The sequence below is a fragment of the Galleria mellonella genome, unplaced genomic scaffold (assembly GCF_026898425.1).
Source record: "Galleria mellonella isolate WM207_F2 unplaced genomic scaffold, CSIRO_AGI_GalMel_v1 utg184, whole genome shotgun sequence".
Lineage (NCBI taxonomy): Eukaryota > Metazoa > Arthropoda > Insecta > Lepidoptera > Pyralidae > Galleria > Galleria mellonella.
In genome coordinates, this window is record NW_026442025.1 from 6,070,835 (window position 1) to 6,084,066 (window position 13,232).

At 30.9% G+C, this 13,232-nt stretch overlaps 1 protein-coding gene across 1 annotated transcript in view; it reads left to right on the plus strand.

The window, feature by feature from the left end:
• LOC113512021 (uncharacterized) overlaps positions 1 to 13,232 on the plus strand; it is a 138,579-nt gene that overhangs the window by 31,097 nt on the left and 94,250 nt on the right. The window contains exons 9-10 of the mRNA XM_052893789.1: positions 8,801 to 8,932; positions 9,757 to 10,251. Coding sequence (XP_052749749.1) covers positions 8,801 to 8,932; positions 9,757 to 10,251 — 627 coding nt within the window. The remainder of the gene's footprint in view (positions 1 to 8,800; positions 8,933 to 9,756; positions 10,252 to 13,232) is intronic.

A 13,232-nucleotide genomic window follows, 5' to 3' on the forward strand; every position in this document is an offset into this window, starting at 1 on the left:
AACGCCAAATTTTACAATCTATTTCTATTTTGTGTTTTTGGCTGTCGGTTATGTCTTATTTAATACTTTCGTTTAATATTTATTTTTGATGATTGTAAATACTATTACAGTAAATCTTGAGTATAGTACATCGCTCCTCTTGAAACATCAGCAAAAACCAAACTGCAGTTACCAATTTGCTTTGCTAAGCGCGACAACTACTGCCAAAATCTCGCAAATGCTAAACTGGGATAAAGAATGATTCCGTTCTGTATGGCAGTCTATGGAGGAGGTTTATGTGCAAGTAGTGAACAGATAACGGCTGATGTGATGATGATGATGTATTATGTAACTTTTTAATATTTAATACTTGCGTGTAATATAATAATAATAATCATCGAAGATTATAAGTATACCGTGAACTTTAGAATGTAGTGTGTAAATTTTTTTTTCTTCATACTAAACTGATACAGTCTGTTTAACTAACGTCACTGTGAAAATTTTGAAATTGTTATTTTTCCATACATATTCCTATTTATGAGTAAGGAGTAAGGAATATAGTATTCCTAGCCAATAATTTCTATTTCATTCTGTAGAAATATATATACAACACCTGCACTTACATATTGGTATAAGAGATAATAAAAATAATACTTACTCTAATAGTATATATAACAAAGAACAACAGACCAATGTTTACAGAAGTGAGTCGATAAACGAAAATAGTTATAAGCTACCATTATAATGGAATCCCGTGTCAAGGGCCCTATAACCCAATTCGTTCGGTTTCACAATTTCCCACGTGGCTGTTACGTCAACGCTACGATCAACGGTGGATGATTAGATGAAAAAATATTTGATACTGGATTATTAGCGAAATCATATTCTATTTCTATTAGTATAATTTGACTATTATCTGTGTCTAACTTTGTTCTTACTTTTTTACTTTACTATACGTACTTTTGTGCAGCATTATTCATAGTGACAATTCTATATCACAATTATTTTTGTGTTTTTTTTGGTTGTTTAAAAATGTTTCATATTTAATTATTTTCTTTGTTTTTCATTTATTTTTTATAATTATTACATTATATTTTTCAATTTGCTACACTGTTCTATCATTAATAGTAATGGTCGTCTTCAGATTTCAAATCACAGTGTGTTCTGTAATGTTTATGGCACTGTTCAGTATCTTCCATTTGGTACACTGTCAGCTTAATTGTCATTCCAAGTTGTATAAAAAAACATAAAATATTAGATCTAAAAACAGGATTTTTAAATAGAAAAGAAAGGAATTTTCAAATCGGTCACACTACGTGTAGTGTGTACGCTCATTGATATCATCGGTCCACGGAAATAGCGAGTGAAATGTAATTTGGCAACTCGCCAGTGCGGTTTACCTGAAAATAGTTCACTGTTTTGTCAGCTCATTACTCAGTGTTTTAGTTGTTTCTTCAACTGAGTTTTGTACTTATCATTCGCGTTAATTTGACACCTCGGAAGCTTATATTACGAGTATAAGCTAGAGCTATCAAAAAGTTAGTAATTTTTCACATATAAAGTTAATAATTTAAGAGGGACGCTTTTACGTTTTTATTATTTTCGTATAGAATCAATCAAAACATTAATGTGTTTATACATTTTTGCACATTTCATTATTAATTTTACTAATATTATAAACTTGCTGTATCTTGTATTACATATCACGTGGCTCCAACCTATAATTTATGTATGAATCAGTACATAAATTATCCTATGTGCTATGTTAGGATATGACTTACTTGTGTACCAAATTTAATTTCAATAAGTTCAGTAGTTTTTGCGAGACAGTAACAAACACCTATCCATTCATCTATCAATTTATCATTATTAATTTTCACATTTATTAATCATTTATTAATAGGATATGACAAGTGGGTTTGTTTGTTTTCTCATAATTTGACTCAACCCTTAATCATGACACGAAAATCCCATGTATTTGGCAAAGAGAAGGAAATAGAATGCTTTTTGTTCTTTATTCTTTCTTTGTTCTTTATTGTATACAAATATAATGATAAGAACAATTATTTTTAAATGTAATGTACAAAGGCAAGCTTATCTCTAATAAGAGATTTCTTCCAGCAAACATTTTCAAATGACGTAAATTGTTATTTAAAATAAAAATATATTTTTTTATATACTGATGTATACCAAAATCATTTTGGATTTTAGGACTTTTATAAATTTGATCCAGATTTAATTCAAATTTTTCACATGAGTTTCATTATAAACTAAGGTATGATGCGGCTATTTTAGAAATGATACTGGAATGTCATTGTAAATAAGTCGAAAGGGTTTCAACGAATGCGAAGAAAAATGCGCAAAATATAATTTAAGACATAGAGATAGACTGCTCCTCCCATCAACTTTGCTGGCTATGTATTCCGCTGGTCCCTTTGTGTCATCAATAAAAATATATAACAGATTGCCAGAAATACTAAAAAATTAAGAAAATGACAACACTTTTGCAAGAAGTCTTAAAAGTTATTAATTACTAAATGCTACTATACTATTGACGAATACTTGAATGACAAGCAGAATTTATCTTGTAATTTACAAATAAATAATTATGAATTGATAATGATTTAAGACATCAATTATAAACTACAGAATATATTAAATAACTATATAATACTAATAACAATTACGATATGAATAGATACACACCAATACTTAAATAATGAATAATAATAATAATAAAATACGTACCTATCATGACACAATTTTAATGACTGGATAATATTGTAACAGATCCTTAGACTATTTCTAAAATAAAAAAAAAAGTGTTGTCCTCCTCTCTCCTACTTGCTGTGCCTAACAGGGTCTACAATTGAAATCTTATCTACTTAATATATTATGGAATGCAATAAGAAATAAATAAATAAATGTAATTTTGCGTATAAATAGGCCTCCGATAGATAATTATTTTAGATTAGTATAATCACTCTTTATAATAATCCATACGAACAAAGCCACATGTTAAAATAAGTTAACTTAAAATTAATCAAGAACATACGCTACCTCGACATCGACTAATTACAAAATCTAATGATATCCGACCGTCCTAATTTTTTTCATAAAACTGTTTACACACACGCCCAACAATTCAGCCAAATATTGCAACACACACCTACATGTGGCGTGCAAGACAAGCCCGGCGTGCATAATGTAAATGTTTATAAGTATTCAGTGTATAACGAAACGGTTGATCAATCCAGAACATACGGGTTAGTGGGTCTGAAATTTCAGTTTGTTGCTTAATAATAGAGTTTTGTGGTTTCATTCTATACTTTATATACTAGTCTATCGACAATTTTACGAGTATTTTAATGAACATGGAATGGTGTGGTGTACCTGCGTATTCTTTTAGCATACAAAGGGAAGACTCCATGGTGTAGGATTAGTCTGTGAAGATGAGGTCGGGTTAGATTGCTCATCGTCATGCGACTGATGATTAGGTACTAGATAAAGGGGATTGCGAAAGTTTAAACAATAATATTTTGATGTATAAAATAGAACAAGATGTTCATTTGAAAGGTTTCGATAAATATGAATTTGGAACTGTTAATAAAAATGTTTCGTAGTCAGCATAAGATTTAAAGACTTTATCTATTCCGAGTTTAATACATACGAGGTTTCAAATTTAAACGTCTATTCATTTATATCAGCAAGATAAGCAGTCGCTTGACAAATTTGGAATTATAATTTTTTTCATTTCGTTATTTCAGCCGTTAATGGTCCACTGCTAAACATAGGCCTCCTCCATAGACTGATTTTCTGCAATGTATTTAAGATCATCCCTCCATTTATTTATCATTTTATATGCATTTCAAAAGACATGATGGTTTGTCCTCTATATATGTTATAATTATTTTAACACAGTGTTCGATATAAGCTTGAACTTTCCTAGATTCCTTCTATAGCTGCTCCTTTTTTCTTCTTCTCATCCATCCTTTTTGGATTATCCATTTTCTGGATATATTCTGCCTCTCTCCATAGATTCTGTCTCGTCATGCCTTACTTGAAACTTACCATTACCATTCATTAATTATAATGGACGTTCCAATAAAACTGTCTGTTGTTTGTCTTTGTTGTATTATCTGTTACTTTATAAATACGTGACATTATTGAATTAAATAAACCTAATCGGCCACGGTCAATATATTCCGTTCCCGCCACAAATCAATGGCGCTCGCCGGTTGGCGCCATATTAATGCGTCTGTCATGGCGTGACGTGCGCGGGCGCATCTAATTTATGTCTAGTAGCCCTTTGATGTACTTTGTTCTTCATCTTGTTTTCATCGAAACGAGTAAAAAGCGCTCTTTGTAATAAAGTTATGTATGTGTATATATGTATAAGTGCGAAAGGAGAGTGTATATTTGTTTACTTTGCAATTGTTAATACAGGTTAGAAATATACTATCAGTTAATTGTTGAGGATTGCGTATTAAATTTTAAGAAAAGTATACAAGGAGCTTTCATTAGTTAATATTAAATCTTGGAGTTATTTTCCTTATGGCAAACGAATCTATCTATATGTTGTTATTAGCGTATGAGAAGTACAAAATGCTGGACGTTGCTATCTCGTTCTAACGTAGCGATAACACTATTAATGCATTTTGCGCTACCATTATTGATCTAGTCGATTAAATCATTATAATTTATGAATATATTTTATAAATATTTTATAAAAAAAATTTAACCAATTATTAAACTACGGGTTTACAAAATATTGTGATGAAAATTACGTTAATGTTCTACATTATCTTTGATTTTATCATATATTAAAAAATTCTTATTACTAATTTTATTGTCTAAGTAATAATCATCATCCATTATCTGTCCACTGCTGATCATAGGTTTTTTAATGCATGATAATGGAATGATGACCTCGCCTGTGCTGTTGGTATACACTGGCGGGCCACCAGTGAGGGATGATTGGTGAAGATGAAAAGGCAGGTCAGTTAGTCCATCGTGACGAATTCAACGATAAATTAGTCATGATGGTTTCCAGGGAGAACCGCGTGGAGGTCGACCTGATAGGGTATATTAACAGCAATAGAGATTAACCTCCCCATTACTAATAATCTTTCCCCTCACTGATCCATAGGTTTTTCCTATAGATTACCATAAGGTATAATCCTGAGCCACGTGTATAAAAAAAGTATTAACAATATTAACAAAAAGCATTGTAATTCTGTTTTCTTTTTTTTTTCCTCCTGTCTGTATGTATATTACGTGTGGTCTTTTCAATTGTTTGTTTTCTCCCAACAATGGATGTCTGTTTATCCAAATGTGGATGTTATAGCCGATTAAGTTTGAACGGCGCCGTCAAAATTATAATCCGCTCGGAATTTGAGTGCGGCCGTAAATATCTACATTGTATGATTCCATACCTACCATTTCAACAATTAATAAGTGAATCTTTTAAAATTTAAGGTCAGTGCAATTGATATTGTCTATGGACAAAATTCCTCTTTATACTCGTATATGCTATGTACTTGTGCATTCTAGCATGCAATTTTATAAATACACATATACGTATGTGATTTGTCTGCGCAGGTCATCACCATTTTGAGCATTCATACTAATATAACAGCTGGACGCGCCGTGTTTATATTATTGAAGTCCGTAAGACCTCATTGGTCGTGTTATGCGTTTTACAAACAATGTTTCTTTACTGAATATTTTTAATTTCCGTGCTTGAATATTTTGTTAAAAATGATGCTTACGATTTTGATTCCATCCTGTAGGTATTTTAATTATAAATATTAATTAATTGTCGCGGAAACCCGAAAGCGTAATTACATTGGTCTAATAATAACAACAGGTACTTTATAGTAATACCTACAAAGTAAATCATAAATTTTAGCAGATGCTTTTTCTGTTATATATAATTGGGTATCATTAAAAAGAATCAATTCCCTGTAACTACAGTCCTACTTATCTAGAATAAAAGTAGTAACGTTAATTAATTTAAAGTAATAAATTTAAAAATGTTGTAATTTTAATGGCAACCTGTTGTAATTTTTTTTTATAGACTATCCTGTATAGAAAAATAATTTCCCGTTTGGTATAAATTTTTTTTACAAAACACGATGAGCAAGATTTTGGGTTTCAACAAAAAACTGTATAAAAACAATGCAAATAGATCGCTTTCTTCTTTCTCATTTCCAGTAACATAGCAGTATGCATCATTATTTATTTAATTTACAACTTTTAGCTTTTCGCTTGGACCGCCGATACATTTGAATGTTTTGTAAATAGGTCAACATAAAATAGAATTCTGCCGTGAATGCGCGTTGTATTGACTACTGACTTAGAACATTTTTGTTTAGGAAATGCTGTTCGCACAGGATTTCCTGGATTCTAGTTTAAACGGTCAGATACGCCTACTGGCAGTTTGAGGTTATGTTTATTTGCATATCCCGTAATAACGGTTGAACTTGATACTTCCATAGTATCTACCAGCTAGCCGCTATGAAAACATGTAAGCATCGCATTCTGGATTTTTTAAATAGAAAAGGACATAATTATTAGTTAAACCATAATTAAGTCAATTTTTATCATTGCCTGTCATTTCAAGCATTTATTGGGGGAAGCTTATGTTTTGTCTTCTCCATAGACTTCCATAGATAACGGTTCTGAGCCAATGCAATATCTACGTTTATAAAATTGTTTAAATAAATAATATTGTACCTACCAAAGAGTTTTGTGAGAATTTTTGCTCATTGCAAATTTGCAATACAAATTTTCGACTTCTATCAATTGTTAGAGTGTTATCATAATGTTTTTTTTTTTATGGGGTTAGATACAATATATTAATGAAAATGTTAAAATAGATCCCTAAATCCCATCGAGTTTTGTAGCTAAACAATTAAAATTTGTATTCTTATAATTTTGTCGTAGTTGGAGTAATTTTTTAATTTTATGTTATTTAAACTTTATCGTACCTACCTCATTTTTTTTAAAGTATTTTAGCAGTTTTTTTTTAATTTACATCAGTATACTATACATTACCAAATGTGTAGTATTTATTTATTTAATTTTTATTCTAATATTTATCGAAAAGTTAAGACTCAAAACCGATTTTATTATCTGATTCAAGATGATCCATTCAAACGAGTGCCGTAAATACTATCATTGACCATAATAGAACAAATTTGTACATAAAAGCCCATTAAACGTAGAAAATTGTCCATTCAGTGACCGGCTGCAACCAATTTACTCCTCATCTGAGTCTCACTATTAAATCACTTGCTCCACTTGGACCATACTGTGTGGTACAAGTTAGAAGATAGCATTAACAAAATTTGTAGTTATTTGTGGTAATATTCTCTAGTATTTGTCATTACTTTTTTGTATCTACAAGATGTCGTGAAAGGTGACTAAGGGAACAACAATTAATAAACGGTACTAAGCGGCATGATCATGTAATACTTGTATTTAGTAGGTTAATATCTTCCTTGTACTTACTCTAAAACAATGTATTGTAGAAAAAAAAACACGGACACGGACAGAGGGACACGTGCTTAGTAGTGGGATATTTATGGTAGTTACATATAAAGAGATGGATAAAATTAAAGTACATGAATATAAGAACATTAGGGATCGTATAAACCAGAGACAAGCACATGTTACTAATTACTAATATCATTAAAACATTAACATATTCATTTTTTTTTTATATAACTTTGTATAGCAAGTTGACTACCCATATGATGGAAGTGAGTCGCCATTACAGAATAGCACCATGGATGTCACAGAATACATTAATACTCATTGTACCCTTCATACGATGCCATTTCGGGGACTAAGGTGTTCTACCTTTGCACCCTGTAATATAACTGTGTCTTTGATAATATATACATTTGACTTTTTTTTAAATCTAAAAATAGTATTATAGAAAAAAAAACTATTATACCAAGCATATAATACCAAGCAGCTGGGTTAACATGATTCCATTTCGATCTATTTAGAATCATTTTGGTGTTTTAATATAGTGAGAGTTTTTTATGATGGCAACTATTTAGCCCGTCGTCGGTTGTCATAACTAATATTCGAGTGGATTTTGATATAGAAATATTATATAATATCGCTTGTTTCTTATACAAGCTTTTCTATCATTACCATATAATACCGTATAAGGACTTGCAAAATAGCCCGCCTTAACCTCCTACAGGCCTCATGTCTTAATTTTATCTTCGCATTCATTCAATTCCCTATTACTCAATTGCGGCCACTTATCTCGCTTCTACGACGACAATCAGATGAGCCAAAAATAGAAACCTATTCTGAATTCGCCTGCAAATATTAGCGTAATCACGTATAGAAAAGTATAAATATAGGTATCTAAAGAAAGTACAAAAACATTAAATGAAGGGAATAATAAAGAATAACTAATTATTTGTTTTTTTTTTTCTTTTTGAGTTTTGAAACCTTTTTGTATTTAATAGTAATGTACTACCTCAACTGAAAAAATCTTTCACTTTGATTGTCATTAACTAGTCTTGTATATAAATTGGAAAATTTATAAATTTTGCCTAATTATTTTGCTTGCACAAAACTGACTTCAATCTTAACAAAATTGGTATAGGACCAATAAACATAGTTTCCTCTTCATGTTCATCACATCACAAGTTCATGTTTATTTACAAAAAATATATTAAAAAAAAGGGCCTTCATTTTTAAATCTGTTTAAATTGCATCTGATACAGATTAATCCTATTAGGAATAGTAAAAAGGTTGATTAAAATTTTTAATTCGTAATGTTCTTTCACAGCCCACACCTCCAAAGAAACCTCCGCGCCGGAATTTGTCCGTTTCACCGACACACGCGAACTCGCCGTCGTCGGGGTACAGTTACGAGCTGAGACCACACGCGAGAAGTCAGGACGACTTGGATGATATACAGGTAATTATCGGATATTAAGAAATCGGTCTTCGCAGCCATCGAGCATGCGTGAGACGAGTTATTGTTGTATTAATTTCTCGGAAGCAAGGTGTCAAGACAGTGTGGTAACAATAGGCAATTACCAGATAAAGACCAGATGTTATTTAAAACTTTAGTTCGTTTTTTTCATAAAATTAAATATAGATATATATAGACATAGATAGAGATATTGTATGAAAGTAATCTACAATCTATATGTCACCAGTTGTCTCACATATGTTTTTGCTGCCAAGCACTTGTGTTTGTATGACTTCGACTTCGGCACACTATGAACTTCGCTTTAAAGAGTGGCATATGGTAAATATAGTTGTACCTCTTCTCCCTGGACATACCATAGACACCTAAAATATTTTGAGCAAATTTTCATTCTGTGGCATAATCTGAAATGAGGATATCCACAAAGTAATCAAAATGACCGATATAGTCTGAAGGATAAGCAAGCTGAAGTAGCAAGGGGCTCGACACTTGGTTCGAGGAATTGATATCCGATGGGGAAGAAAGGGATGGGGAGTGGCGTGTAAATGGGATGGGCAAATGCAGTGTAGAACATTCTCCCACTAGATGGAGTGACGACCTCATATGCATTGCAGGAAGACAATGGATGGAGGTGGCTCAAGACAGTTACGGCAGGTTATAGGGGAGGCCTATGTTAAACAGTGGAAGGATAATAGCTGATATGATGATATTGAAACTCCCATTTAATTAATTTTATTTATTCAAAAGTGTAAGATTTACCATATATTTTGTATCATCGTTTTTGGAATATTCCCATCTTATTGTTGCAGGGCAGCAAACACTACCTCAAACACGGCCGGTCGGTAGACCAATATGTCGATGGTAAACTCTCGTACTCAGAGTACGAGGATAACCACAACTCCCCGCGAATAGTGCCAGTCCCCAACCCTCGGCCGAGCCTCAAAAACCGTTCACAGCCCGTAGCCATCACGGCTATGTATGAAAATGTCGTTATAAAGGAACAGAATCCTCGTAGGAAATTAAGAAGAAACAATTTCGCGCCGCCGTACGAAAACTATGAACCGAGAATGAACGATAACAGAGTGAGGAAGTATTCAAATCAGGAGCGGTCGTCACTAGAGAGCTTGTTAGACGACCAATCGATGAACAGTCCGAGCGATTGTGAACGGTATTACGATGGTCAGAGGGTAGAGTTACCTCTGTCGCCGACGCACTATGAGCAGCCGCCTACGCCCGATCATCCTCCCCCGTCAGCGAAACAAGCAGAGAACAGCATACATGAACGGATCAGGCCTTTGAGTCAGGTTAGTCCTGATTGAAGTTGTATTGTACGTAGTATTGGCACAATTTCTTAGCTATTATGCGAATTAAACTAAGCACACATGCAAACAGGATAATTATCAACCTTCCAATTTCTGTACATTTTGAAAAATATGTACATATGTGTGAGCTTAGGTTTAGAGAGCACTTGTTTATAGTTTCTGTATATTTTTATTTTCGCACACGGAGAAAAAAATTTAACAAATTTTATTTATAATCAATTTTAAGTTAATAAATAAAGATATCACCTGTGATAACTAAAAAAAAAAAAGACATAAATTCATCACTAACTATATATTTTAGTATTGCATGTGCATGGTTTCACATATGATTTGCATTTTATTTACAATTTAATTATAATTTCTTTAAATATTTCAGCTTATAATGGAAGTTGTAGAAGAGATAAGAGTTAGAAAGAAATCGCAGGGTGATATAACTGAAAGTAATAAGAATAGTTGATACATACATTTCTGTACAAATGTTGCCTTTATTTTATACATGTTTATATTTAAGTCGTATATAATTAGCTAGTCTTTTTTATGTTCGCTAACGGTGCTCTGGATGTAGTTATTTTAAGGATATATCTACGTTGTCACATGATATAGTTTATCAGTATAAGTATTTGTAAGGTGCTATATAAAATACCTATAGTTTTAAATATCGCATCGCTGTATGATAATCATTTATGTTAAGTTATATTAACACAAAAATAAAATGCTACCAAAAGAAACTCGCTCCATAGAAATAAATGCGAGTGAGTAGGTGCTTTACTGTTTATTTCAGTGTATTTTTTCTTACTTACTTACTTATACTTCTGTTGCGATGGTACTCAACATTTACTAAATTAATAAGACGTATCGCCATTGTATGCGAACAAAACTTGTCTTAAATTAGAATATTCTGTGTTACAGTGTATTCGAAATATTATTCTAATGTTTTGCAATGTACATAGGTACAGATGTTACCAAAAGTTATATCAGTGACTTCAAAAATGACATTATTAAAATCTTTTAATATAGTGTTTTACCAAGTGGGTAATGGGTCAAAAAACAACAAAACATTCCTATGTTTCTGTGGGGGAAATTAGTATCACTAGTAAAACATGTCCCAAAGTATTAGCATCTTTTTAGAGCATATTCGTATAGGAAAATATTTTTAAGTATATTCAGTTTTATTCCTGTATAGAAAGCATAATCATAGCCTTTTGGACAGTTTTGTAGCGTTTGTTAATGAATTAATTACGTTATTCAATTTATATTCAGCTGCAACTTGATGGTTCTTTAATTTTACATTTGTTGTTTTGCAAAGTATTTTTTTATTTTGCATTTTTTTTTAAATTTGATTACTTTATAATTTTTTTTTATTCATCAATTAATTTATCAACATGACAGTATCTTTTTCATTAATAATAAGTAATGGTTGATGTTTTATAACGCAAAAGTTTGGACTGTAAACATGGATGTTGCATATACAGTTAAAAAAAAATATCTTATAATCAAGAAGTAATTCTAAATTTTGTTTCCTAATAATTTTCCTCTGAAACCGATAGAAACTGTCAGTTATTGCGATTATGGATAACAAAAGAAGATAAATATTGATTGATCAAATATTGGAAAAAAAAATCTAAAAATTATTTTTCAATCAAATGTAAAGAGTAATTAATATTTATTTATATATTAATTACTCTTAAAATTACAATTTTACATTTTCCATTACAATGCGCATATCTCGGTATGGTTTCTATCCGTTTCAAACGAGAATTTGTAGCAAGCGAGTTACGACGACTGTCGTAGGGACTAGTATAGTGGATGTTGATAAATCAATTATAACAGTGATTAGGCTATTTAAACATTATATTTACTCTGCATAATCACATTAATTTTTCATTTAAATAATAAATTATAATTTCCACAATAAGAAAATCAATTAGTTTAAAAAAAGACAACAATCAGACTGAGAATTAGTGAAACATGTTTTAAAATATATATTTCTAACCATGGATGTTTTTATGTTAATTTTATATTTAAGAAACTTCATGTATTATTTTATTTTGTTAAGTAATAAATTACTTATGTGATTTTTATTTGTTTGATTTTGTTATTTTTATATTTTGTTTTATTTCTTTATAGTTCCAAAGTGGGATAATTACTCTGTACATTTTGTTAATTCAGTAGGTACGTATAGATATGTATTTTACATATATAATACATGCTGTTCGAGTATGTATAAGGAATTTACTAGTCTGATAATATAGTTTTTTATTTTCAGAAGAAAAAATATATTTGATAAGATTATATTTAATACCTAGTAGGATGTTATAATTTATTTGTTGTCGCTAACTTTCTAAAATGTATACATATATAAAAAAAAACAAAAACTTGTCAAAAGTTAGATGTGTAGGTACTTTTGATGGACAAAAGTCGCTAAAAAATATAACAAAAACCACGATTTATTATTTAAAAGGTTTTAAGATAGAGTTATGTTTGGAAAAAACATAATACTATTTAATGTGAAAAGTTTGCTTTGTCCAGTCGTATGCCAGTCGATCTACCAATTTAGAACCTTATTGAAATTTCATTTTTTTTTTCGTTCATGTTTTTTTTTATTTTTTTTAGGGTGTCTAGTTTGTTTTGTACAGTGATACACGTCATGCGTTCAAGTTTATATAATTTTTTATTTTTAAATATGTATTTAATATTTAATTAATAGATAGTAGTGGAGATTGAGATTTCCATACAAACTTACCGACGTAAACGTGTACGCAATTATAACTAATCATGTTTGTGTTAAACTCATACTAGACAATTTGTGCGTAGTAGTTTCCGTAAGTATTTATCTACTTTTTTATCAGGCATTTCTGGCGCCGAGCATGCTGTGTTCCAGCTTAAAACGTGACATTATATGACAGTGATATTAATGGGTAATGTGCCTCAAGATATTATCATAAGAGTTTTTTTTATGGATG